This window comes from Crinia signifera, chromosome 7 (assembly GCF_055691185.1).
Source record: "Crinia signifera chromosome 7, ASM5569118v1, whole genome shotgun sequence".
Taxonomy (NCBI): domain Eukaryota; kingdom Metazoa; phylum Chordata; class Amphibia; order Anura; family Myobatrachidae; genus Crinia; species Crinia signifera.
Window position 1 is genome coordinate 18,292,569 of NC_139223.1, and position 27,931 is coordinate 18,320,499.

At 47.8% G+C, this 27,931-nt stretch overlaps 1 protein-coding gene across 2 annotated transcripts in view; it reads left to right on the forward strand.

Annotated features, from left to right (window-relative positions):
• Positions 1–10,930: 10,930 nt before the first annotated feature.
• Positions 10,931–27,931, forward strand: part of LOC146019889 (uncharacterized) — a 94,825-nt gene continuing 77,824 nt past the window's right edge. For both annotated transcript variants that reach the window (XM_083152523.1, XM_083152524.1), the window contains exons 1-4: positions 10,931–11,116; positions 19,935–20,267; positions 22,737–23,033; positions 26,417–26,521. In XM_083152523.1, the coding sequence (XP_083008649.1) occupies positions 11,068–11,116; positions 19,935–20,267; positions 22,737–23,033; positions 26,417–26,521 (784 nt within the window). In that variant the 5' untranslated portion in view covers positions 10,931–11,067. The remainder of the gene's footprint in view (positions 11,117–19,934; positions 20,268–22,736; positions 23,034–26,416; positions 26,522–27,931) is intronic.

A 27,931-nucleotide genomic window follows, 5' to 3' on the forward strand; every position in this document is an offset into this window, starting at 1 on the left:
AAAAGCCTGTCTCACAGTCTCCTCCCCGTCTTGAACAACTTGTCAGTTTCCCCTGAGAGTTCTCCAGCGTCAGCTCTTGTCAAGACTCCCCACTTGCTCCAGAGGTCCGGTTTCCTGAGTCCGCTGTTACCTGTGTCATTCTCAGCGTCCTGGTTATTCCACTCCTGCCAGAAGCTTCCACGAGTTCCATCTGCCATGTGATCCAGTCTTCTCTGTGCAGTACAGGTTGTCTCCTCAGCGTCCGGATACCAGTGGGTTCCCATGCCCGTCTCCTCTCGGCTCCCAGGCCGCTCCAGCGATCCCCAGTGATCTCCAGTGATCCCCAGCGATCCCCAGCGACCCCCAGTGTTCACCATCGTGTCTCCTCCGGCTCCCAGGCCGCATCTCACGGTACTCAGTCCCCAATACTGTGTACTTCCTGCCATACATTTTCCTCCGTGCCCTCCGTGTTGCTATCAAGCATTCAGTGCCATTGATCACCATCGATGCCTTAAGTACCCCTCAAACATCTCTTGCTCTAGAGCAGGGGTGTCAAACACAAGGCCCGCGGGCCAAATCCGGCCCGCCAGACCTCTTCATGTGGCCCGCGCAGCCGCCGCCACCAGCCTTCACCTTTTATTCTCGATTTTTTTTTTTTTTTAAACAAGAAAACCGCCTCTTCAGAGCATGTGCGGCAGCCTACAAGCCAGAGAACGTCTGCCCTCTAGCGCAGTGCCGCCGGTCATCAACCCCTCCTCCGCTCCCACCTGCTGTATAGGAGCCAGAGAGAGGAAAGAGCAGGTCCGTCGTGGTGAATGGTGCTGCTGCTGCTGTGCGCTCCAGGTCACTTACTGCTGAGTGTGCACTGCACAGTGACCGGGAGCACGCTGCCCCCCACTCCTGGATAGATAGTGCGAGGAGCGCTAATCACAGGAGGGAGGGGGAAATGCGCCTGTGTGAGAGCGCAGCTGTGTCCTTGGTGGTGGAGCAGCTCAGACTGGAGTGGACGCATCAGAGCGGGTAAGTGTCAAACTCTCTGCCTATGTGTGTGTGTGTGCACTGGCACATTGCAGCCCATCATTAATTGCTGTGTCCCATGATAATAAGCAGGACATATGCCCTAAGACTGAGTGCTGCCCCCCGTGCAGGCAGCGTGTGCCCTAATGCACTGCAGTTCACAGCAATAGCAGGAGGGAAATGCTACTGCTGAGTATACAGTAATTGAATGCAGTGACAATAAGAGTGGACACATAGTCCTACAGATACAACCGGCCCTTTGAGGGTGACCAAACTGCTGATGCGGCCCCCGATGAATTTGAGTTTGACACCCCTGCTCTAGAGAATCCAGAGTATCAACCCCTGCCAAAGCCACAGTGGAACCTGGGCAGAGGGCCGCGACCTGGTCGGCAGTTGCAGCGAAGTCCATATCCCTTGCGGGGGTCCCTGGTGAATACCACTGTCAGCGGGGTGCGTTACTACAGAGTGCAGAGGTAAGGGAGGAGCGGGGTGCGTTACTGCAGAGTACAGAGGTAAGGGAGGAGCAAGGTGCATTACTACAGAGTGCAGAGGTAAGGGAAGAGCGGGGTCATACTTGCCTACCTGACCATCTCCATGAGGGAGACAATGCTCTGTTCCTGGGCTTCCCGGGTAATGTATGATTACCATCACCTGTGAGGAGCAAGGTAATTGATAAGAAAGGTGTCACCACAGGTGATGGCAATCATACATTACCAGGGATGTCCAGGAACAGAGCATTGTGTGCCTCATGTAGAGGGTCAGGTAGGCAAGTATGATCAGGGTGAATTAATTAATACAAAGCACATAGGAACACCTGTCCACTGACCAGCTTAGACACATAATCCAGGTAAATCCAGATATTCATTTCAGCCAATCAGCAGCCATCTGTAGGATTATAAACCAACCTTATAGAATGCTCCTTGCTTTGAACAACCTGTCAGTACCCCTGCAAGTTCTAAAGGGTCAGCTTTCAAGGTTCCAGGCTTTCTCCAGAGACCCAGATACCTGTGTCCAGTTATTTTGCCTACCTGGTTACTCAGATGCTGCCAGAGACTCCTACTGTCACCATATCCAGTGTGCTCCAGTCTTCTGTGCCCAGCCCAGGATTCTCTACACAGGCTCTGTATACCATTTCGCTCGCAAACTGCACCACATTTCCCAGACCGACCCTACCATCGGCTCCCACACTGCACCACTGCTTCCCAGACTGACCCTACCATCAGCTCCCACACGGCACCATCGCTTCCCAGACTGACCCTACCATCGGCTCCCAGGCCGCACAATAACATCTTAGACTGACCCTACCATCAGCTCCCACACGGCACCATCGCTTCCCAGGCTGACCCTACCATCAGCTCCCACACGGCACCATCGCTTCCCAGGCTGACCCTACCATTGGCTCCCAGGCCGCACCATTGTTACCCAGACTGACCCTACCATCGGCTCCCAGGCCGCACCATCATTTCCCAGACTGACCCTACCATCGGCTACCATCTTTAATAGAACTCCCATCTCAGTAATAGACCCCTCTTTGTGTGCTTCCTCCTCACACAAGTGCATACTCTGGCACTTTAGTTACCTATATTAAGTAATAGGTGCCTACCCTCCTGCATTCTGCAGGAGAATCCCTGAAATAGCAGCAATCTCCCTCTCTCCCTCATTAGTCTAGCAATCTCCCTTGTGTCACCTAGCCCACATTACACTGTTACATCATTGTTATCTCCCCTCCTGCATTCTGCAAGAGACTCCCTGAAATAACAGCAATCTCCCTCATTAGTCTAGCAATCTCCCTCATGTCACCTAGCCCACATTACACTGTTACATCATAGTTACCTCCCCTCCAGCATTCTGCAGGAGACTCCCTGAAATAGCAGCAATCTCCCTCTCTCCCTCATTAGTCTAGCAATCTCCCTTGTGTCACCTAGCCCACATTACACTGTTACATCATTGTTACCTCCCCTCCTGCATTCTACAGGAGACTCCCTGACATAGCAGAAATCTCCCTCTCTCCCTCATTAGTCTAGCAATCTCCCTCATGTCACCTTGCCTACATTACACTGTGAGAACAACAAGAGAAAAGAATTTGTTATGGATGCACTCCTTCAAAGAACAGTAAGACCGAAAATTTATTGGAAAGATTCCTTTTTATACTTTAAAAAGTGGTAGCTCCTCTTATCTTTATTAGTATAGGGTGGATAAGGAGACAGCCACTGTTAGCGAAATAAGAGGTTAAAATTTACAGTGACATACATACATTGAGTGACAATGGAAAAGAAAGAAGTGTTTTCAGATTTTAAAAATGTAGGTAGGGATGACTGTTACTTGTGGTGTTTTAACAGTATTCTGGGGTATATTCCCCACCAGGATATACAGTGTACTCCTTTTTAATGTTTTAACAATATAATTGCCACTTTGATACACTTGCTCAACAGAAAATAACAATAAAGTATATATGTGCCTGAATTGGCTTTCTGTGGTGTAATGGCTAATTATTTTTATCACAAGGAAGACTAATTAACAAGAGGGCAGGTAAGTATTGTTTTGTGGGGTACTTCACATTGACCAGATAATTGGTTTGTATCTGTCTAAAGTCTGGCTCAGTGCCCAGATATTAGAGACAGAGTGTTATAATCTATAAATTCGCTCTTATAAAGACATACAGCAGCAGCGCCACCTGCTGGAGGCCTTTAATATTGGTGCTGTTGTAATAGGTATTTCATGCACCACTCAAGTATATGTCTCAGATTATGGAAGTGTGACACAGCAGTGCCATCTACTGGACAATTTTAATATAGGTGCTGGTTCAATTGAATTATAAGGCACCCCACTGATACCCTTATACTTAATAGTATAGGGAAGATTTTTAAGCAGTGCCTGCTTACAGACCCTTTACATAGGGGGGTAATCCTACCCACAGTCTCTTCCTATTAGGAGACACTGACAACCTGGTTTTAATAATAAAACATGAGGACAATAAATTTCCTACACTGACACCAAACAGACATTGTTTCCCTAGCGCTACATGGACAGAACACGTGTTTCGCTACAAATTGCTTCTTCAAGCTGACCAGCTTGAAGAAGCAATTTGTAGCGAAACACGTGTTCTGTCCATGTAGCGCTAGGGAAACAATGTCTGTTTGGTGTCAGTGTAGGAAATTTATTGTCCTCATGTTTTATTATTAAAACCAGGTTGTCAGTGTCTCCTAATAGGAAGAGACTGTGGGTAGGATTACCCCCCTATGTAAAGGGTCTGTAAGCAGGCACTGCTTAAAAATCTTCCCTATACTATTAAGTATAAGGGTATCAGTGGGGTGCCTTATAATTCAATTGAACCAGCACCTATATTAAAATTGTCCAGTAGATGGCACTGCTGTGTCACACTTCCATAATCTGAGACATATACTTGAGTGGTGCATGAAATACCTATTACAACAGCACCAATATTAAAGGCCTCCAGCAGGTGGCGCTGCTGCTGTATGTCTTTATAAGAGCGAATTTATAGATTATAACACTCTGTCTCTAATATCTGGGCACTGAGCCAGACTTTAGACAGATACAAACCAATTATCTGGTCAATGTGAAGTACCCCACAAAACAATACTTACCTGCCCTCTTGTTAATTAGTCTTCCTTGTGATAAAAATAATTAGCCATTACACCACAGAAAGCCAATTCAGGCACATATATACTTTATTGTTATTTTCTGTTGAGCAAGTGTATCAAAGTGGCAATTATATTGTTAAAACATTAAAAAGGAGTACACTGTATATCCTGGTGGGGAATATACCCCAGAATACTGTTAAAACACCACAAGTAACAGTCATCCCTACCTACATTTTTAAAATCTGAAAACACTTCTTTCTTTTCCATTGTCACTCAATGTATGTATGTCACTGTAAATTTTAACCTCTTATTTCGCTAACAGTGGCTGTCTCCTTATCCACCCTATACTAATAAAGATAAGAGGAGCTACCACTTTTTAAAGTATAAAAAGGAATCTTTCCAATAAATTTTCGGTCTTACTGTTCTTTGAAGGAGTGCATCCATAACAAATTCTTTTCTCTTGTTGTTCTCATCCTGATCTCTAAAATTTGGGATAGCACCCCCACCAGTGTGTACAAACACTGAGTGGACCCCTCACCCACAAAATAAGGGTGTCATCTAATTTGTGTGTGCAGAATTCCCAAACCCATATACCTACATTACACTGTTACATCATAGTTACCTCCCCTCCTGTATTCTGCAGGAGACTCCCTGACATAGCAGCAATCTCCCTCTCTCCCTCATTAGTCTAGCAATCTCCCTCATGTCACCTTGCCTACATTACACTGTTACATCATAGTTACCTCCCCTCCTGCCTTCTGCAGGAGACTCCCTGACATAGCAGCAATCTTTCTCTCTCCCTCATTAGTCTAGCAATCTCCCTCATGTCACCTAGCCCACATTACACTGTTACATCATAGTTACCTCCCCTCCTGCATGAGACTCCCTGACATATCGGCAATTTCCCTCTCTCCCTCATTAGTCTAGCAATCTCCCTCATGTCACCTAACCCACATAACACGGTTACATTTTTGGGAAAAAAGGAATGAAAGAGATACATTTTTACATTAAATCATCTGCACCAAGTATAGTAGCTCTTACTAACTGCTATGGGGCTCGTCTACATTTGGATCTAAGTCATTATAAAAGATTCCTCTCAGATGTAGCAGTACACACCCACGCTTCTAGGTGCCACGTTCACAATCTCTTTTCACAGTCTCTCCATATATGAAACTAGCCATGCCCTTTGGGTGGGGCGCTGTTCAAAATTCTACTACTAACTATAATCTCCCTGAAACTAGCTTTCAAAAGTAGGCAAGTATGAGTAAGTGGTCTATGTACTAAGCCTAGGAGAGAGAGGTAAAATATCAGAAAACCAGTTCCTAGCTGTGACATTGCAATTAATACCTGATTGGCTGCTACTTTATCTCTCTCATTGTTTCTCTCTCTCCAAGGCTTAACCTAGATCCCTTAATTTGCTGGTGCGTAACCTCGTCTGTTATCATGCTAGGGTATGCTGGAACTTGTAGTTCTACATACGCTATCATACCCAAGCATTTTAGGACCAGGTCTTTCTGGGATTAGTAGTGCCACAGGAGATAAAGCAGGGGTTTATATATTTATTCAGCATTAAATGTCAGCCATCAGCAGAAGCTTGATGAAGAGGACTGGTATGAAGAGGAAGGGTATGTAATCAGCAATCGCACCATTGAACCTTGCACCAGTCCTATCACAAGCGCAGGATTTCTGTCCCTCGTGCCCTCCCAGCTGCAACACAAATCACTCAGCAACGTGACCATCAGCATTGCCTGCAGAATATTACTGACTATCAGTGGCAAACCATCGATGGTGTACGGCTATCCTATCTCCACTACAGACAGCCCTGTGTGCGGTGGTGAGATGAAGTCTGTATATACAGACACACTGTGACCTGAGTCAGAGGAGGACGCAGCGCCGATATGTGCGCGATGGTGAGATGAAGTCTATATATACAGACACACTGTGGCCTGAGTCAGAGGAGGACGCAGCGCCGATATGTGCGCGATGGTGAGATGAAGTCTATATATACAGACACACTGTGGCCTGAGTCAGAGGAGGACGCAGCGCCGATATGTGCGCGATGGTGAGATGAAGTCTATATATACAGACACACTGTGGCCTGAGTCAGAGGAGGAAGCAGCGCCGATATGTGCACGGTGGTGAGATGAAGTCTGTATATACAGACACACTGTGGCCTGAGTCAGAGGAGGACGCAGCGCCGATATGTGTGCGATGGTGAGATGAAGTCTGTATATACAGACACACTGTGGCCTGAGTCAGAGGAGGACGCAGCGCCGATATGTGCGCGATGGTGAGATGAAGTCTGTATATACAGACACACTGTGACCTGAGTCAGAGGAGGAAGCAGCGCCGATATGTGTGCGATGGTGAAATGAAGTCTGTATATACAGACACACTGTGGCCAGAGTCAGAGGAGGAAGCAGCGCCGATATGTGCGCGATGGTGAGATGAAGTCTGTATATACAGACACACTGTGGCCTGAGTCAGAGGAGGAAGCAGCGCCGATATGTGCGCAATGGTGAGATGAAGTCTGTATATAGAGACACACTGTGACCTGAGTCAGAGGAGGAAGCAGCGCCGATATGTGTGCGATGGTGAGATGAAGTCTGTATATACAGACACACTGTGACCTGAGTCAGAGCAGGACACAGCGCCGATATGTGCGCGATGGTGATGAAGTCTGTATATACAGACACACTGTGACCTGAGTCAGAGGAGGACGCAGTGCCGATATATGCGCGGTGGTGAGATGAAGTCTGTATACACAGAAACACTGTGACCTGAGTCAGAGGAGGAAGCAGCGCCGATATGTGCGCGATGGTGAGATGAAGTCTGTATATACAGACACACTGTGACCTGAGTCAGAGGAGGACGCAGCGCCGATATGTGTGCGATGGTGAGATGAAGTCTGTATATACAGACACACTGTGACCTGAGTCAGAGGAAGACGCAGCGCCAATATGTGCGTGATGGTGAGATGAAGTCTGTATATACAAACACACTGTGACCTGAGTCAGAGGAGGAAGCAGCGCCAATATGTGTGCGGGTTGGGATCATTTGGTCTATTGCATTATGGTCGAAAGTCATTAGGTCGAATCCATTAGGTCGACATGCTAAAAGGTCGACATGACTCTAGGTCGACATGGGAAAAGGTCGACATGATTCTAGGTCGAAAGGTCATTAGTTCGACAGGTCATTAGTTCGACAAGGTCATTAGTTCGACATTGTCTATGTCGACATTCACAAGGTCGACATGGGGTTTTTCACTGTTTTTTTACCTGAATGTCAACACAGTCGACATGGACACAGTTTAAAGTGCACTGCATCCCCTCGCATCGCTCGCTGCGCTCGCTATGCGTCGGGCACGGTGCCTCGCTACGCTCGGCACACTATTTTATTCTCCCACCACGCCCTAGTGGATGGTAGGGCATGAAATACCGCCTGTCGGCACATGTTGGCTCAAAAAACAGTGAAAAACTCCATGTCGACCTTGTGAATGTCGACATAGACAATGTCGAACTAATGACCTTTTTGAACTAATGACCTTTCGAACTAATGACCTGTCGAACTAGAATCATGTCGACCTTTTCCCATGTCGACCTAGAGTCATGTCGACCTTTTAGCATGTCGACCTAATGGATTCGACCTAATGACTGTCGACCATAATGCAGTAGACCAAATGACCGCATCCCATGTGTGCGATGTTGCGATGAAGTCTGTATAAACAGACACACTGTGGCCTGAGTCAGAGGAGGACGCAGCACCGATATGTGTGCGGTGGTGAAATGAAGTCTGTATATACAGACACACTGTGACCTGAGTCAGAGGAGGACGCAGCGCCGATATGTGTGCGATGGTGAAATGAAGTCTGTATATACAGACACACTGTGGCCTGAGTCAGAGGAGGAAGCAGCGCCGATATGTGCGCGATGGTGAGATGAAGTCTGTATATACAGACACATTGTGGCCTGAGTCAGAGGAGGAAGCAGCGCCGATATGTGCGCAATGGTGAGATGAAGTCTGTATATAGAGACACACTGTGACCTGAGTCAGAGGAGGAAGCAGCGCCGATATGTGTGCGATGGTGAGATGAAGTCTGTATATACAGACACACTGTGACCTGAGTCAGAGGAGGACACAGCGCCGATATGTGCGCGATGGTGATGAAGTCTGTATATACAGACACACTGTGACCTGAGTCAGAGGAGGACGCAGTGCCGATATATGCGCGGTGGTGAGATGAAGTCTGTATACACAGAAACACTGTGACCTGAGTCAGAGGAGGAAGCAGCGCCGATATGTGCGCGATGGTGAGATGAAGTCTGTATATACAGACACACTGTGACCTGAGTCAGAGGAAGACGCAGCGCCAATATGTGCGTGATGGTGAGATGAAGTCTGTATATACAGACACACTGTGACCTGAGTCAGAGGAGGAAGCAGCGCCAATATGTGTGCGATGTTGCGATGAAGTCTGTATATACAGACACACTGTGGCCTGAGTCAGAGGAGGACGCAGCACCGATATGTGTGCGGTGGTGAAATGAAGTCTGTATATACAGACACACTGTGACCTGAGTCAGAGGAGGACGCAGCGCCGATATGTGTGCGATGGTGCGATGAAGTCTGTATATACAGACACACTGTGACCTGAGTCAGAGGAGGACGCAGCACCGATATGTGCGCGGTGGTGAAATGAAGTCTGTATATACAGACACACTGTGACCTGAGTCAGAGGAAGACGCAGCGCCAATATGTGCGCGATGGTGAGATGAAGTCTGTATATACAGACACACTGTGACCTGAGTTAGAGGAGGACGCAGCGCCGATATGTGTGCGATGGTGCGATGAAGTCTGTATATACAGACACACTGTGGCCTGAGTCAGAGGAGGAAGCAGCGCCGATATGTGCGCGATGGTGAGATGAAGTCTGTATATACAGAAACACTGTGGCCTGAGTCAGAGGAGGACGCAGCGCCGATATGTGCGCGATGGTGAGATGAAGTCTGTATATACAGACACACTGTGGCCTGAGTCAGAGGAGGACGCAGCGCCGATATGTGCATGATGGTGAGATGAAGTCTGTATATACAGACACACTGTGGCCTGAGTCAGAGGAGGACGCAGCGCCGATATGTGCGCGATGGTGAGATGAAGTCTGTATATACAGACACACTGTGACCTGAGTCAGAGGAGGATGCAGCGCCGATATGTGCATGATGGTCAGTCTGCAGATGCCGCAAGTGGAGGTCTCAGTTCTAAAAATATTGGACCCCACATTAGCATAAAGACGCACAATCGACATCGGCAAAAGATGCACAATCGACATCGGCAAAAATTATCCATCGTTACACCAAGGGGTCTGATTTACTAAGCCTTGGAGAGAGATAAAGTGCAGAGAGAATGAGATACAGTCCCAGCCAATCAGCTTTTAACTTCCATGTTACAGGCTGTGCTTGAAAAAATGGCAGTTAGGAGCTGCCTGGCTGGAGCAACGTTTATCAGTCATAATGAGTGATTACTATAAATGTTCTCCGCGGTACCAATTCATCTGCTCCTAACCGTCATTCTATAAACACAACCTGTAACTTGGCAGTTAAGCCAGATACACACTAGACAATTTGCACCATCAGTGATATTGTCAACACTTTCCCCTGAACTGAGCAAACGATATACTACATACACGCTGAATGATATCGTTCAGTGACGTCACTCCCTCCGAACATGCAGTCATTCACGATGAACGTTCACATGACAGGGGGGGTGTTAATGTCCCGCAGGAGCGCGCATCGTTAATAATTCTCTAAGCTTCAAAAGTGATAAAATGGAGAGTGATAAACCACCAGCCAATCAGCTCCTGCCTGACATTTTTCACTCATGGCAGGCAGGAGCTGATTGGCTGGCTGTTTATCACTCTCCATTTTATCACTTTTGAAGCTTAGAGAATCTGGCCCTTAGTGAGTTATTCAGACCTGGTCACATGGCTGTGAATTCGCAGGCGATTATCAATAGACATCGCAGTATCACAGTTCGCATATGCAATGTTGTCCTGCGATAAAATACTGCTACTATATTCGCTGGGCGTACGGCGCAAGTTGATTGACAGGAAGCCGGCGTTTGTGGGCGAGTAACCATCCATAATCGTGTAGTGTGTATGGGGATTTAGGAGATGATTGGCTGGTACTTTATCTCTCTCCACTGTTTTTCTCTCTGAGGGTTAGTACATACAGGCTTACCAGAATTAAGATACTAGATCCCAGCTGCTCAGCCTGTGTAACCCCCCCCCCCCCCCCCCCCCCCCCCATACTCTGCACTGTACGGCCTGGTGGGAATGGCTATACGATACACAAAGCAGATGTTACTCCTGGCTCTCTCCTCCATCCCGGGATTTCTGCCCATTAGAAAATGAAAGTGAAAATAAGAAGACTCTGGACTCCATTTTCCAGGCTGCACCCTGCCCTTCCTCACAATGGCGAGGCTTGGACGTCTCCTGCTGCTGCTGCTGCTGTACCTGACATGTAAGCAGGGGAATCACAGGGGGAATGGGGTATCTGTGAGGAGACAGGGAGCTGGGGGAGGCAGGGGGAGAGGCAGGGGGTGAGGGAGGGGGGGTCTCATGTCTGCAGTCTCATTATGTCCTGTGTTCTCGCTCAGGATGGCTGTACATTGTACTTTGTATTATTAACCCTAGTGTGCTGCAGGTACTGTACCTCAGGTGTGCTGTACCTGTGTGCAGGTGCTGGCGTCTGTCTCAGGTGTTTGTTACAAACACTGCTCTGCGTGACGGACAATAAATCATTTCCCTGCTCCCTCAGGCTACAGTGATTTGTCAGTCAGAGAAAGGCAGGCAAAACTGAGGGGTAGATTTATTAAGCTCGGTGAAGTGATAAAGTGTCTGGTTTTTATCACCGGCCAATCAGCTCCTACCTGTCATTTTTGTCAAACCAAGCCAGTAACTTCACAGTTAGGAGCTGATTGGCCGGTGATAAAAACCAGACACTTTATCACTTCACCGAGCTTAATAAATCTGCCCCTGAATCCCTGTACACATGGGGGACCCGTCTTTTAGGCTGAGCGGCGTGCTGCAGCACACACACGCGGGTGTCCCCCGAAGCACACTACAATGCTTTGTGCTGATTTACAGGCAAAGCACCTTCAGTGCAAGCATTGGCTTTCACTGCGGGCGATAGCAACGCGCGGGACCGCGCATCGCCATCGCTGTAGGGCATACACACAGAGCAATCAGTGCGCCATTTCTAAGTCTAGTCAGATCTCTCAGAAAAGGGGCTAATAACGCATGTGTGTGTATGTGTGCCCCTTTTAAGGGGCCCACACACGGGGAGATTTTGCTGAGACAGATCAGTGAGATCAGTGCATGGTTCTGTCAAACTCTCCAGCCTGGAATTTTTTTTTTTTTGCGATTTTTTGGATATTTTTACAGTGCAATTTTGAAAAATGTCCCCCTATTACATTTGTGATTTTGATGGTTTCTATGAGAAAACACCTGGATGAGATTTTGAATGTGTAATTTTTTGGTCACGGCAAAACATGCGTACCTGTTTTTCAGTAAACGTATGATTTTGGCTGTTTTTGAGCAAACAATTGCACATTACTACAAATTGCACATTATTACATTTCACGGCAGGTGTCAGTGTGCCGTTGTTCTGCAATGCCAGGTGTCAGTGTGTCATTGTTCTGCCACGCCAGGTGTCAGTGTGTCATTGTTCTGCGATGCCAGGTGTCAGTGTGCCGTTGTTCTGCAATGCCAGGTGTCAGTGTGTCATTGTTCTGCCACGCCAGGTGTCAGTGTGTCATTGTTCTGCGATGCCAGGTGTCAGTGTGCCGTTGTTCTGCGATGCCAGGTGTCAGTGTGTAATTGTTCTGCAACGCCAGGTGTCAGTGTGTCATTGTTCTGCAACGCCAGGTGTCAGTTTGTCATTGTTCTGCAACGCCAGGTGTCAGTGTGTAATTGTTCTGCAACGCCAGGTGTCAGTGTGTCATTGTTCTGCCATGCCAGGTGTCAGTGTGTCATTGTTCTGCAACGCCAGGTGTCAGTGTGTCATTGTTCTGCAACGCCAGGTGTCAGTGTGTCATTGTTCTGCAACGCCAGGTGTCAGTGTGTCATTGTTCTGCAACGCCAGGTGTCAGTGTGTCATTGTTCTGCAACGCCAGGTGTCAGTGTGTCATTGTTCTGCAACGCCAGGTGTCAGTGTGTCATTGTTCTGCAACGCCAGGTGTCAGTGTGTCATTGTTCTGCAACGCCAGGTGTCAGTGTGTCATTGTTCTGCCACGCCAGGTGTCAGTGTACCATTGTTCTGCCACGCCAGGTGTCAGTGTACCATTGTTCTGTGGGCATACGGTCGTATTGTCGACCACACTTAGGTTGACAGTCATTAGGTCAACACCATTGGGTCGACAGGGTTCTAGGTCGACATGGGTCAAGGTCGACAGGTGTTTAGGTCGAAATGGGTTAGGTCGACAGGTCGTTAGGTCGACATGGGTTTTTTCACTGTTTTTTGAGCCAACATGTGCCGACAGGCGGTATTTCATGCCCTACCATCCACTAGGGCGCGGTGGGAGAATAACATAGTGTGCCGAGCACAGCGAGGGGCTGTGGTTCACCTCCAACTGTGTCCATGTCGACTGTGTCGACATTCGGGTAAAAAACACAGTGAAAAACCCATGTCGACCTAATGACTGTCGACCTTAGTATTGTTGACAAAACGATCCACACCCGTTCTGTGACCCCAGGTGTCAGTGTGTCATTGTTCTGTGACCCCAGGTGTCAGTGTGTCATTGTTCTGGGACCCCAGGTGTCAGTGTGTCATTGTTCTGTGACCTCAGTGTGTCATTGTTCTGTGACCCCAGGTGTCAGTGTGTCATTGTTCTGTGACCCCAGGTGTCAGTGTGTCATTGTTCTGTGACCTCAGTGTGTCATTGTTCTGTGACCCCAGGTGTCAGTGTGTCATTGTTCTGTGACCTCAGTGTGTCATTGTTCTGTGACCCCAGGTGTCAGTGTGTCATTGTTCTGTGACCTCAGTGTGTCATTGTTCTGGGACCCCAGGTGTCAGTGTGTCATTGTTCTGTGACCTCAGTGTGTCATTGTTCTGTGACCCCAGGTGTCAGTGTGTCATTGTTCTGTGACCTCAGTGTGTCATTGTTCTGTGACCCCAGGTGTCAGTGTGTCATTGTTCTGTGACCTCAGTGTGTCATTGTTCTGTGACCCCTGGTGTCAGTGTGTCATTGTTCTGTGACCTCAGTGTGTCATTGTTCTGTGACCCCAGGTGTCAGTGTGTCATTGTTCTGTGACCTCAGTGTGTCATTGTTCTGTGACCTCAGTGTGTCATTGTTCTGGGACCCCAGGTGTCAGTGTGTCATTGTTCTGTGACCTCAGTGTGTCATTGTTCTGTGACCCCAGGTGTCAGTGTGTCATTGTTCTGTGACCTCAGTGTGTCATTGTTCTGGGACCCCAGGTGTCAGTGTGTCATTGTTCTGGGACCCCAGGTGTCAGTGTGCCGTTGTTCTGCAACGCCAGGTGTCAGTGTGTCATTGTTCTGCAACGCCAGGTGTCAGTGTGTAATTGTTCTGCAACGCCAGGTGTCAGTGTGTCATTGTTCTGCCATGCCAGGTGTCAGTGTGTCATTGTTCTGCCACGCCAGGTGTCAGTGTGTCATTGTTCTGCAACCCCAGGTGTCAGTGTGTCATTGTTCTGCCACGCCAGGTGTCAGTGTGTCATTGTTCTGTGACCTCAGTGTGTCATTGTTCTGGGACCCCAGGTGTCAGTGTGTCATTGTTCTGTGACCTCAGTGTGTCATTGTTCTGTGACCCCAGGTGTCAGTGTGTCATTGTTCTGTGACCCCAGGTGTCAGTGTGTCATTGTTCTGCCACGCCAGGTGTCAGTGTGTCATTGTTCTGCCACGCCAGGTGTCAGTGTACCATTGTTCTGCCACGCCAGGTGTCAGTGTGTCATTGTTCTGCAACGCCAGGTGTCAGTGTGTCATTGTTCTGCAACGCCAGGTGTCAGTGTGTCATTGTTCTGCAACGCCAGGTGTCAGTGTGTCATTGTTCTGCAACGCCAGGTGTCAGTGTGTCATTGTTCTGCCATGCCAGGTGTCAGTGTGTCATTGTTCTGCCACGCCAGGTGTCAGTGTACCATTGTTCTGTGGGCATACGGTCGTATTGTCGACCACACTTAGGTTGACAGTCATTAGGTCAACACCATTGGGTCGACAGGGTTCTAGGTCGACATGGGTCAAGGTCGACAGGTTTTTAGGTCGAAATGGGTTAGGTCGACAGGTCGTTAGGTCGACATGGGTTTTTTCACTGTTTTTTGAGCCAACATGTGCCGACAGGCGGTATTTCATGCCCTACCATCCTCTAGGGCGTGGTGGGAGAATAACATAGTGTGCCGAGCGCAGCGAGGGGCTGTGGTTCACCTCCAACTGTGTCCATGTCGACTGTGTCGACATTCGGGTAAAAAAAAACAGTGAAAAACCCATGTCGACCTAATGACTGTCGACCTTAGTATTGTTGACAAAACGATCCACACCCGTTCTGTGACCCCAGGTGTCAGTGTGTCATTGTTCTGTGACCCCAGGTGTCAGTGTGTCATTGTTCTGGGACCCCAGGTGTCAGTGTGTCATTGTTCTGTGACCCCAGGTGTCAGTGTGTCATTGTTCTGTGACCCCAGGTGTCAGTGTGTCATTGTTCTGTGACCTCAGTGTGTCATTGTTCTGTGACCCCAGGTGTCAGTGTGTCATTGTTCTGTGACCCCAGGTGTCAGTGTGTCATTGTTCTGTGACCTCAGTGTGTCATTGTTCTGTGACCCCTGGTGTCAGTGTGTCATTGTTCTGTGACCCCAGGTGTCAGTGTGTCATTGTTCTGTGACCCCAGGTGTCAGTGTGTCATTGTTCTGTGACCTCAGTGTGTCATTGTTCTGTGACCCCTGGTGTCAGTGTGTCATTGTTCTGTGACCTCAGTGTGTCATTGTTCTGGGACCCCAGGTGTCAGTGTGTCATTGTTCTGGGACCTCAGTGTGTCATTGTTCTGGGACCCCAGGTGTCAGTGTGTCATTGTTCTGTGACCTCAGTGTGTCATTGTTCTGTGACCCCAGGTGTCAGTGTGTCATTGTTCTGTGACCTCAGTGTGTCATTGTTCTGGGACCCCAGGTGTCAGTGTGTCATTGTTCTGTGACCTCAGTGTGTCATTGTTCTGGGACCCCAGGTGTCAGTGTGTCATTGTTCTGGGACCCCAGGTGTCAGTGTGTCATTGTTCTGTGACCTCAGTGTGTCATTGTTCTGGGACCCCAGGTGTCAGTGTGTCATTGTTCTGTGACCTCAGTGTGTCATTGTTCTGTGACCCCAGGTGTCAGTGTGTCATTGTTCTGTGACCCCAGGTGTCAGTGTGTCAATGTTCTGTGACCCCAGGTGTCAGTGTGTCATTGTTCTGTGACCTCAGTGTGTCATTGTTCTGTAAACCCAGGTGTCAGTGTGTCATTGTTCTGTGACCCCAGGTGTCAGTGTGTCATTGTTCTGTGACCTCAGTGTGTCATTGTTCTGTGACCCCAGGTGTCAGTGTGTCATTGTTCTATGACCTCAGTGTGTCATTGTTCTGTGACCCCAGGTGTCAGTGTGTCATTGTTCTATGACCTCAGTGTGTCATTGTTCTGTGACCCCAGGTGTCAGTGTGTCATTGTTCTGTGACCCCAGGTGTCAGTGTGTCATTGTTCTGTGACCCCAGGTGTCAGCGTGTCATTGTTCTGTGACCTCAGTGTGTCATTGTTCTGTGACCCCTGGTGTCAGTGTGTCATTGTTCTGTGACCTCAGTGTGTCATTGTTCTGGGACCCCAGGTGTCAGTGTGTCATTGTTCTGTGACCTCAGTGTGTCATTGTTCTGGGACCCCAGGTGTCAGTGTGTCATTGTTCTGTGACCTCAGTGTATCATTGTTCTGTGACCCCAGGTGTCAGTGTGTCATTGTTCTGTGACCCCAGGTGTCAGTGTGTCATTGTTCTGGGACCCCAGGTGTCAGTGTGTCATTGTTCTGTGACCTCAGTGTGTCATTGTTCTGTGACCCCAGGTGTCAGTGTGTCATTGTTCTGTGACCCCAGGTGTCAGTGTGTCATTGTTCTGTGACCTCAGTGTGTCATTGTTCTGGGACCCCAGGTGTCAGTGTGTCATTGTTCTGTGACCTCAGTGTGTCATTGTTCTGTGACCCCAGGTGTCAGTGTGTCATTGTTCTGTGACCCCAGGTGTCAGTGTGTCATTGTTCTGTGACCTCAGTGTGTCATTGTTCTGCAACGCCAGGTGTCAGTGTGTCATTGTTCTGCAACGCCAGGTGTCAGTGTGTCATTGTTCTGCGATGCCAGGTGTCAGTGTGCCGTTGTTCTGCGACGCCAGGTGTCAGTGTGTAATTGTTCTGCAACGCCAGGTGTCAGTGTGTCATTGTTCTGCAACGCCAGGTGTCAGTGTGTCATTGTTCTGCAATGCCAGGTGTCAGTGTGTCATTGTTCTGCAACGCCAGGTGTCAGTGTGTCATTGTTCTGCAACGCCAGGTGTCAGTGTGTCATTGTTCTGCAACGCCAGGTGTCAGTGTGTCATTGTTCTGCAACGCCAGGTGTCAGTGTGTCATTGTTCTGCAACGCCAGGTGTCAGTGTGTCATTGTTCTGCAACGCCAGGTGTCAGTGTGTCATTGTTCTGCAACGCCAGGTGTCAGTGTGTCATTGTTCTGCCATGCCAGGTGTCAGTGTACCATTGTTCTGTGGGCATACGGTCGTATTGTCGACCACACTTAGGTTGACAGTCATTAGGTCAACACCATTGGGTCGACAGGGTTCTAGGTCGACATGGGTCAAGGTCGACAGGTGTTTAGGTCGAAATGGGTTAGGTCGACAGGTCGTTAGGTCAACATGGGTTTTTTCACTGTTTTTTAGCCAACATGTGCCGACAGGCGGTATTTCATGCCCTACCATCCACTAGGGCGCGGCGGGAGAATAACATAGTGTGCCGAGCGCAGCGAGGGGCTGTGGTTCACCTCCAACTGTGTCCATGTCGACTGTGTCGACATTCGGGTAAAAAAAAACAGTGAAAAACCCATGTCGACCTAATGACTGTCGACCTTAGTATTGTTGACAAAACGATCCACACCCGTTCTGTGACCCCAGGTGTCAGTGTGTCATTGTTCTGTGACCCCAGGTGTCAGTGTGTCATTGTTCTGTGACCTCAGTGTGTCATTGTTCTGTGACCCCTGGTGTCAGTGTGTCATTGTTCTGTGACCCCAGGTGTCAGTGTGTCATTGTTCTGTGACCTCAGTGTGTCATTGTTCTGGGACCCCAGGTGTCAGTGTGTCATTGTTCTGTGACTTCAGTGTGTCATTGTTCTGTGACCCCAGGTGTCAGTGTGTCATTGTTCTGTGACCTCAGTGTGTCATTGTTCTGGGACCCCTGGTGTCAGTGTGTCATTGTTCTGTGACCTCAGTGTGTCATTGTTCTGTGACCCCAGGTGTCAGTGTGTCATTGTTCTGTGACCTCAGTGTGTCATTGTTCTGGGACCCCAGGTGTCAGTGTGTCATTGTTCTGGGACCCCAGGTGTCAGTGTGTCATTGTTCTGGGACCCCAGGTGTCAGTGTGTCATTGTTCTGGGACCTCAGTGTGTCATTGTTCTGTGACCCCAGGTGTCAGTATGCCATTGTTCTGCGATGCCAGGTGTCAGTATGCCATTGTTCTGCGATGCCAGGTGTCAGTATGCCATTGTTCTGCAATGCCAGGTGTCAGTGTGCAATGGTTCTGTGACCTTTCTCACACTCTACAGTGGTTCTCAACCTTGGTCCTCAAGGACCCCACACAGTGCATGTTTTCCAGGTCTCCACACAGAATCACAGGTGAAATAATTAGCTCCACCTGAGGATCTTTTAGAATGTGTCAGTGAGTAATGAGTGCACCCGTGCACCTGCCAGGTGACCTGGAAAACATGCACTGTTGGGGGTCCTTGAGGACCGAGGTTGAGAACCACTGCCTTATTATGTTTGGCCCCAGGTGTCAGTGTGTCGTTGCCCAGGTGTCAGTGTTATATTGGGCCTGATTCAGCTCTGATGTCTAATTAAAGAATTTTCAAATTGAGCCATTACCGAACAACTGCGCATTGTGTACCTTGTGCATCTCCATGTCCGTGGGAAATTAGCAAAAGAAAATGTATTTGGTTTGTAAACACATTGTGGTCGGACTTTCACTGACAGGAAGCCAGTGTACAGGAAGCCGTTTTCGGGGAGTGTCACAAAAAAAAGCAGGTGCACCCAGGTGTTGGCACTTCTCAAACCACCTGGATGGTTTGGGAATCACGTATGGATTTGCGAGTCAATGCTGGTTCGCGATCCATTCGCAGATTTACACGGGGCCGGTTGTCTTTCTGTCTCGGTGGGTACTATCTACTTGCAGTCATCTGCGTATTCTCACATGAGCGATCCAAGCTGAATTATCCCCGTTGTCAGCGCCTGGCTGTCCTAGCTGTGTGCAGGCTCTGCGCTGTGTTCTTTACACATAATGCTGCAGCTCACAGTGATTTAATTCACCCAGTGTAAAATGATCTATCTAACACCCTTTTCAGGCAGAAAAATCCCCAAAACCCAGGTATTTCCCGGATACAAAAACCCGGGTAGAACTAGGCAGCAAGGGGCTGACCCCCTTTCACACAAGAGCAAAAATCCGGGTATTTCCCATGTCAACCCCTTTCACACAGAAGCCGGATTTTTCCTACAAAACTCTGTGTGTCATAAGAAAAGGACAGTTTTAAAGGCTCACAGAGATGAGGTCATCAAAAGTGGGTGGTGACTGCTCACTGCATTGCATTAAACATTAAACATTGCATTAAACGGATCTCCTCATCTTTGCAATGTGCCATGGCCATTTAGTGCTGCGCTGCATGCCACTGCCACGCCCGCTCAGCCAATCAGGGAAGCTGTAAAGATCAGCCAATCACGCAGCGCCATGCTGCACAGCCAATCAGCATGATTTTTCAGTATTCGGGAGAAAAACACGGGTCGGACCCTTTCACACAGCCGCAAACACGTGTCTGACACGGGAAAAAAACAGGTAAATACCTGTGTCGAAGTCCCGGAACTTTAGACCCGTGTTGACCCTTTCAGACAGAAGAAAAACCTGGGTCGACATGGCAAGAGCAGGGAAATTCCCGGGTCTTTTTTTCTGTCTGAAAGGGGTATAAGTAAGAGATGATCACATGACTGCATCGCTGCATGCTGATTGGAGGATCAGGGAGCGCAGGTAAGTCATGTTTTATTTTACTGACGGTATCTCACGGTATCTCACCCTTACTGTTTCTTCCAGGTGGAGCAGCCTTAGATGTATCAGCCCCAGCCTCGCACAGAGCACAGCTGGGGTCCAGCGCCATACTGCCCTGTACGTTCACTGTGCCGAACCCTCCAATAAAATTCAATTTCCTCGCTATTATGTGGCATTTCGAGGGGAACCTGATTGTCAATTTTGACACAAAAGGGATGACCCCGGACACTGGGAGGTATATAAATAGAGAGGACATCGGCAAAGGCATTGCGAGTCTACATATCAGGAATGTCACGGTTTTCATTAGCGGGACTTATAAGTGTACGGTCATTTACAGCCCAAACACCAAGCATAAGGAGGTACAATTCGCAGTCTATGGTAAGTGGTGTATGTAAGTAACACAAGTTTGGTAATATAGTATCTAAATGTACCAGAATGTGCGCCTGTCATGCATTCGTGTATTAAACTTCTTGATAGGCTTTTTTGGAACTTTCTTGAAGTATCCGGATACATTGTGTAATGTGTTTGGAAACTCCTTGGTATAGTCACAAGCCCACCCCTGTATCTTCTCAGAGTACCGGGTTCTGAATCCCATGTGGCCTTAAGAATCCTTCCCACAATTATAGATACAGAAACTGCATTGTGAGAAGTATGCTGACGCGTTTCATTATAATACGAGGGGGTACCCAAAAGAAACAGGAATTTGTTTATTAAAAAAAAGTGAATTTATTTGTACAATTTGAAACGTCCGTCACCTTCAAAGTTCTCTTGACTTTAATCCATACATTTATCCAAAATATTTTTCCATTGATAAAAAATATTTTTTAAACCCATCATCCTCGATGCCTTTTAGTATTTTTGTTTCACCTCCTCAATATCAGCAAAACATTTTTCTTTTTATGGTCTCTTTTCAGCTGTCGAAATTAAAATTTGAATGGGTGAGACCAGGTGAATATGGTGGGCGAGGCAAGGGTGTTATGTTGTGTTTGGTTAAAAAATGGTTACCACTGAGCGATGTGTGGGCTGGTGCGTTGTCAGGATGGAAGAACCAGTCACCTGTTTTCCACAAATTGGGATTTTTTTTTTCTCAACCTTTTTTAGAAACTTCCAAAAAGAAACAGTTTTACTCTGGGATACAAGTTCTGAGCGCACAATGACCTGACGGAAATCTTTCAGAGTGGTCTGAGAAATCTCAGCAGGTGTTCCGGTGGTCGAAGGACGTCTGGAACGAGGTTGATCGTCAATTGACCTTTCACCTCATTTGAAATGGGAGAACCTTTCTAAAATGTGTGTTTTGCTCATGGTAGCTTCCTCGTGAGCTGTCTGACATTTTCTTTCCTTTTGGGAAAATTTGCTACAAAGTGGCGTTTTGTTCATGCAAATCAGCCATCACAAAAATAGGCGAAAGATTGATTTAAAAATCACTGGAGTCAAGAGCTACCTTCCCCCTGCAACATCGGCGGGCATACTGAGGGTTCCACAAACATTCACCTAGCGGCAGAAGCCTATACTACAAGTGACTCACCTTCTAGAACACAATTATGGTTTCTTTTGGGTACCTCCTCATGTTTCTTTAGAGTTTGGTCCAATTGTGATAGGAATATTCCGAGCACTGCCACCAAACTCGGGCGGCATTACATTCTGCCCATAGTATGTAAGTGTCCTCGGTACTCTTTACCTAGAAGGGCGCCCACGATTTTGATCATGGGCATCGCAAGTAAAAAAATCGTGTGCGATGCGATCGACGCGATTACCGCGATTTTACATAGGGAACAATGTTAAATGGGTCAATTGACCCGATTTAACATTGGGAACAATGTTAAATGGCCCACAGACCCCAAATAGCCACCCTGTGCCCCCCCAATTGTTAACGGCACCCCACGATCAACGTGAACCCGAAGCGTGGCGAGCGGCGGCGGTACACGTCCTACGACCTTTTCATACCCCCACTATCCACGTCGGCGTGGAGTTGAGAATAGATAGTGTGGCGAGCGCAGCGAGCCACCGAGCCCGAAGCGTGGCGAGCGCAGCGGATACCTGTGAAGCCCGCGAAGGGACGCGTATACCTGTGAAGGTATCCGCGTCCCCTTGCGGGGCTCGCTGCGCTCGCCAAGCTTCGGGCTCGGTGGCTCGCTGCGCTCACCACACTATTCTATTCTCAACTCCACGCCGACGTGGATAGTGGGGGTATGTAAAGGTCGGAGGACGCGTACCGCCGCCCCTCGCGGGCTCGCTGCGCTCGCCACGCTTCGGGTTCACGTTGATCGTGGGGTGGCGTTAACAATTGGGGGGGCCCAGGGTGGCTATTTGGGGTCTGTGGGCCATTTAACATTGTTCCCAATGTTAAATCGGGTCAATTGACCCATTTAACATTGTTCCCTATGTAAAATCGCAGTAATCGCGTCGGTCGCATCGCATGCGATTTTTTTGGCCGCATGCGATGTGACCGACGCGTTTTACATTTTAACATGGTTTTCTATGTAAAATCGCGGGCATCGGTCGCATTGCATGCCATTATAATGGCATGCGATGTACATACGATGCCTGCGATGGGCGCCCTTCTAGGTAAAGAGTACCGTGTCCTCATTACCAATATACCTGTTGGAGAGACCACCAGTGCAGAACAATACTACAAATACAGTAATGGTGGCGGAATGGTGAGAAGGCTCCAGCGCCGTCCCAATGAATCCACACTTTTTTCCAGCCCCTTCTCTCCAAGGCCTGGTACACCTCCCCTTGTATGTGATACAGTAATTTGCCTCGGAGACCGTTATTTAGACCTCTGATGCTTGCTTGAGCAGCTGTTCTATGGTACTTTTCCCTACGCTGTTTATTCTTCCCTCGCAGCTCCACCATCGATCACACATCTGGAGAAGGTCAGCGGAGAGAACGAGGAGAACGGGTATTTGTGCTCCGTGTCCGGATTCTACCCCAGAGATATAACCGTGGAAATGCTGATGGACGGGAAAGTGATAAAGGGGTCTGTTCTGTCCAATCTTGAGGAGAACGCAGATGGCACGTTCTCCGTTGATAGCAAAGTGATAATTCCATCCGGGGAGAAGCCGAGGGACCTGTCCTGCAAAGTCCGCCATGGATCTCTCTCCAACGGTGACCTGGAGCAGAAGTTCCTGCTGGTGTATAATGGTGAGCTCAGCTGGGGCGACGGCCTAGTTCTGTCAGCGGACTGTGGGGCAGGTGGATTAAACACGATGAAGTGGAAAGTGATAAAGCAGCAGCCAATCAGCTCCCAACTGTCATATTTCAAACCCAGCATGTAACATGGCAGCTGGGAGCTGATTGGCTGCTGCATTTTCACCTTCCACTTTATCACTTCACCAGACTTAATAAATCTGCCCGTGTATTATTAGCGCCCCTCTCTTTCTTGAGGACTTTGCAGGGGGAGGGATATATTAAGTTGCCCTTGTAGAAGTTCAAAAAGCAAATGATCTATGTGGTACAGGGTAAAAAAAAAAAAAAAAAGTTTGTTGGAAGTTTGAGACTTTGGGGGAAACTTACTAAGATGGGACTTCTATTTCACATGTGATGTTGCTGAGGGCAACCAATCAGATACTGTCTATTATCTTCTAGAAGGTGCTAAATATATAAGTAGATTCTGATTGGTTGCCCAGAGCAACATCCCATGTGACATAGATGTTAGTAAATTTCCGCATTCCTGACATATCGCACAGAAGTTCCCAGCCCGTCAAAATGACAGGCTAACATGTCAGCCCTGGGGCGGTGCGCAGCCAAACAGAGCTACACTTCAATTGTTATGTTGGGCGCCGTCTAGTGGCCGCTGGCTCACACAGCACTTGAATTCCCCCCACAGAGATGAGGAGCATTGTTTATCCGTATATTATATAGGATTAGTACATAGGTTGTGTGAAGGAGAATAGCATTTACTGTCTGCCATCACCGGCAATGGAGTGTTACACAGGGTACAGTACACTCAAATGGATGATATATTAATGTACATCTCCAGTGGCTCTACTGATGGAGCGGAGATGTGTGCAGCAAATGTTGCACCGTATGCCCGAGGATTACATTGAGGACCTAATACGCCCTGATATAGTCCCTAGCGCCAAAGACATTTTCTCTTTGTCTTAAATCCCATATATCATATACACGTATTGTGCATATTGTATTCAGTACATGGGTGAATGGGGCATATTACCAGGCTTATTGGCGGGACCACACATACAAGCATTGGATTCTCCCTTATCATCCCTGAAAATAGTAATATATTGCAGGTTTGCAATTGTATGTAATATGATGTGCCTTAAAAACTGTGGGCGAAATTTAATAGGGTGAGTTTATTTTTGCGATATTTTTCACAAAATCAGCCGTTTTCGGACATTTTCCAAAAATCGCATATTATAGGATTCGGAAAAAAAAATCTCATTTTTTCCCAATATTTCGCACATTTTAAAGGTGCGATTTTTAGTTAAACTAAAAATCGCATCCAGATGTTTTCCCATTAAAAAGTATGAAAATCGGCTTTTTAATGGGATGTGCGATTTTTAGTAAAGGTTACTAAAAAATCACAAAATAAATAGACCAGGTTCTGACTGGCGAATTTGTCAGAAACATGCACAGATCATTGAGATCTGTGCATGGTTCTGGTGTAAAAAAAAGAGATAAAACAAAAAAGTGAAAAAATAAATGGAGAGGGGTCCCCCTTCCTGAGCATAACCAGCCCCGGTCTCAAAGAGCCGGTCCTGGTTTCATAAAATCACAGGGCAGAACAAATAAGGGTCCCTTGGATTTTACAAAACCAGCACCAGGCTCAAGGGCCGGTCCTGATTCCCAAAATACGGGGGACAAAATGAGTAGGGGTCCCCCGTATTTCAAGAACCAGCACCAGGCTCAAGGACCGGTCCTGGTTCCCAAAATACGGGGGACAAAATAAGTAGGGGTCCCCCGTATTTAAAGAACCAGCACCGGGCCCAACCAGCCAGCAGGGTAATGTCACAGCCGGGGGGAGACATTTTATACAAGTCTGCCCGGCCAAAGCATTCATCACCCTGACCGGTCAGCATGGGCAGAGGTCCTGGGGAAGTGGGGACACCCCCAAAGAAGGGTGTCCCCCCCCTCCAGAACTTACCTGCCCATGCTGAAGCCCGGGGCTGTCCTCGATGCCCCTGGGCTGTGGGCATCGAGCTGATTCTGTGTAAAAAATAGATGAAAAACTATTATCTTATACCGTGGAACTATGAGTCCCAGCAAGCCTCCCCCGCATACTGAGACTTGGAGAACCACAAGTCCCAGCATGCGGGGCATTAAAGGGCCCACTGGCACTTGTAGTTCCACAGTAAAAGAAATAGTTAAATAAACACACTGACACCCATTAAAAATAAAACTTTAATACATACAAAGCCCACACATACTGATACTTACCTATCTTGAGCCCGTAGGTCCCTGGGTCCGGTGCTCCTGGGTCCGAGGCTCCAGGGCTGTAGAGTCCGGGGTTGGTCCGGGGTCCTGGGCTCCAGGGATGAAGAGTCCGGGGTCCAGGATTGGAAGAAATCCATAGGGGTACCTGTGGAAGAAAATCCTACTCACCAAGATCCTCAGGAGAAGATCTGTCCTGTTGATCCGACGTAGTCCGGGTCTTCTTTAAAAAAAAAATTGCTTCTACTCCCGCTGGTACCAGTCTGACGAACTATTTGGAGAGACGCTGATGCTCCATCTTCAGCATCTCTCCTCCGAATGATTCTATTCTATTGGCCGCCCAGTGGCCAATCAGGAGCTGAGTTTGGCGGCCAATAGAATCATTGCGCTATTTTGCCGCAAATTTGCATCTCATTAAATATGCGAAAATCGGCCAAATAATGCGATATTAAAAAGTGCAATTTTGTGCGATTTTTAAACATGCCTAAAAATCGCCCCCTATTAAATTTCACCCCAAAGTGTCTGTGTCGTGTGCGCCGGCGGCACAGAGAGTCTAAGATGACGTGCGTTTCGCCTCAGCAGAGGCATGATCACATGTGTCCCACAACTGCGCTGGGAACACAGTATCCTCACATCCTCAGGTAACTGGCGGCTCTCTCATCAGCGGGCGGCACCCAGCACTCCTGCAATACACTTGTGTAACACTACAATGAGTACCTCCATAAACTGAAAGTAGAACCCGCCTACTCCTTTCTTCTGCCCGATAGCACTTACCGATACCCCTCTTATCCCGAGTCCGCTGCCTTGTGTCATGACTTATGGACAGCAGAAGGCTGAGTACAGTTGCTTCAGGCACACTTTATTTTCAATGTATCTGTCTGTGCGCAACACTGAGTAGATGGCTCAACCCTTTAAACCACTTACACCTTACAACCTTGTGCGGAATTCCAATCTCTGTTTATCTTAATATTGGGAGGTATAATGGAGAATATGGATACCTGTGCTGCGGCGCACTGCTCACTGCACTATACCCTACTCCATCTGCATGCATTCTTTAGCTTATAGGGGGCTATACATGTTATATACACCCCACAAGTGTTTTCCCCTAATTATTCTCCATCTCTTATTATTTCCAGAAGACAATAATAGCAACGTTGGGCTGGTGGTCGGCATTGTCGTGGCAGGTATTGTGGGGATACTGCTGGTCACTGCTGCGGTTCTGTATAAGAAGAGGAAATTCGGTAAGTTGTGGACTTCTTACATTCGTTCTCCAATGAAAGTGACTCTGGAACGAGATTCCCTTGTGTTGTAGCCAGGGAGGGACAGTTCAGTCTTACGCTGCCTTCAGCCTGGATTACTAAGGAACTGGTTTCCTCTGCCCATATACCTGATCACTGAGTTACAGAGGGTGAGAGATGGGAACACACAGGTAGCGTGCACCAGGCAACCAAGCCTTTACTTGCATGTTTAGGAGTGGTACACACAGACACGGGACATTTATTTCTATTCCCAATGTCTTTTAGTTTGCTTTACTAGAAAAGCTTGTACAGTCCATTATCTATATGCCTGGTTAGCGCCCATGCCAGTTATTTTGACACCCTAGGCAAAACTGCAGCTTACTGCTCCACCACCCACACACCAATACCCTCAGGGGAACGAATGGAGGTGGTATCTTAGAAGTTAAACTGCAGCTTGCACTAAGTTCAACAAGGATGTCTCTATTTATTTATTATTTAGTTACAGTTTCTTATATAGCGCAGCAGATTACGTTACAGTGTCTTATATAGCGCAGCAGATTCCGTTACAGCGTCTTATATAGCGCAGCAGATTCCATAACAGCGTCTTATATAGCACAGCCGATTCCGTTACAGCGTCTTATATAGCGCAGCCGATTCCGTTACAGCGTCTTATGTAGCGCAGCAGAGTCCGTTGCAGCGTCTTATATAGCGCAGCAGATTCCGTAAGTGTCTTATATAGCGCAGCAGATTCCGTTACAGTGTCTTATATAGCGCAGCAGATTCCGTTTCAGTGTCTTATATAGCGCATCAGATTCCGTTACAGTGTCTTATATAGCGCAGCAGATTCCGTTACAGTGTCTTATATAGCGCAGCAGATTCCGTTAGTGTCTTATATAGAGCAGCAGATTCCGTTACAGTGTCTTATATAGCGCAGAAGATTCCGTTACAGTGTCTTATATAGCGCAGCAGATTCCGTTACTGTGTCTTATATAGCGCAGCAGATTCCGTTAGTGTCTTATATAGAGCAGCAGATTCCGTTATAGTGTCTTATATAGCGCAGCAGATTCCGTTACAGTGTCTTATATAGCGCAGCAGATTCCGTTACAGTTTCTTATATAGAGCAGCAGATTCCGTTACAGCGTCTTATATAGCGCAGCAGATTCCGTTACAGCGTCTTATATAGCGCAGCAGATTCAGTTACAGGGTCTTATATAGCAGCAGATTCCGTTACAGTGTCTTATATAGTGCAGCAGATTCCGTTACAGTGTTATATAGCGCAGCAGATTCCGTTACAGTGTCTTATATAGCGCAGCAGATTCCGTTACAGTGTCTTATATAGAGCAGCAGATTCCATTACTGTGTCTTATATAGCGCAGCAGATTCCGTTAGTGTCTTATATAGCGCAGCAGATTC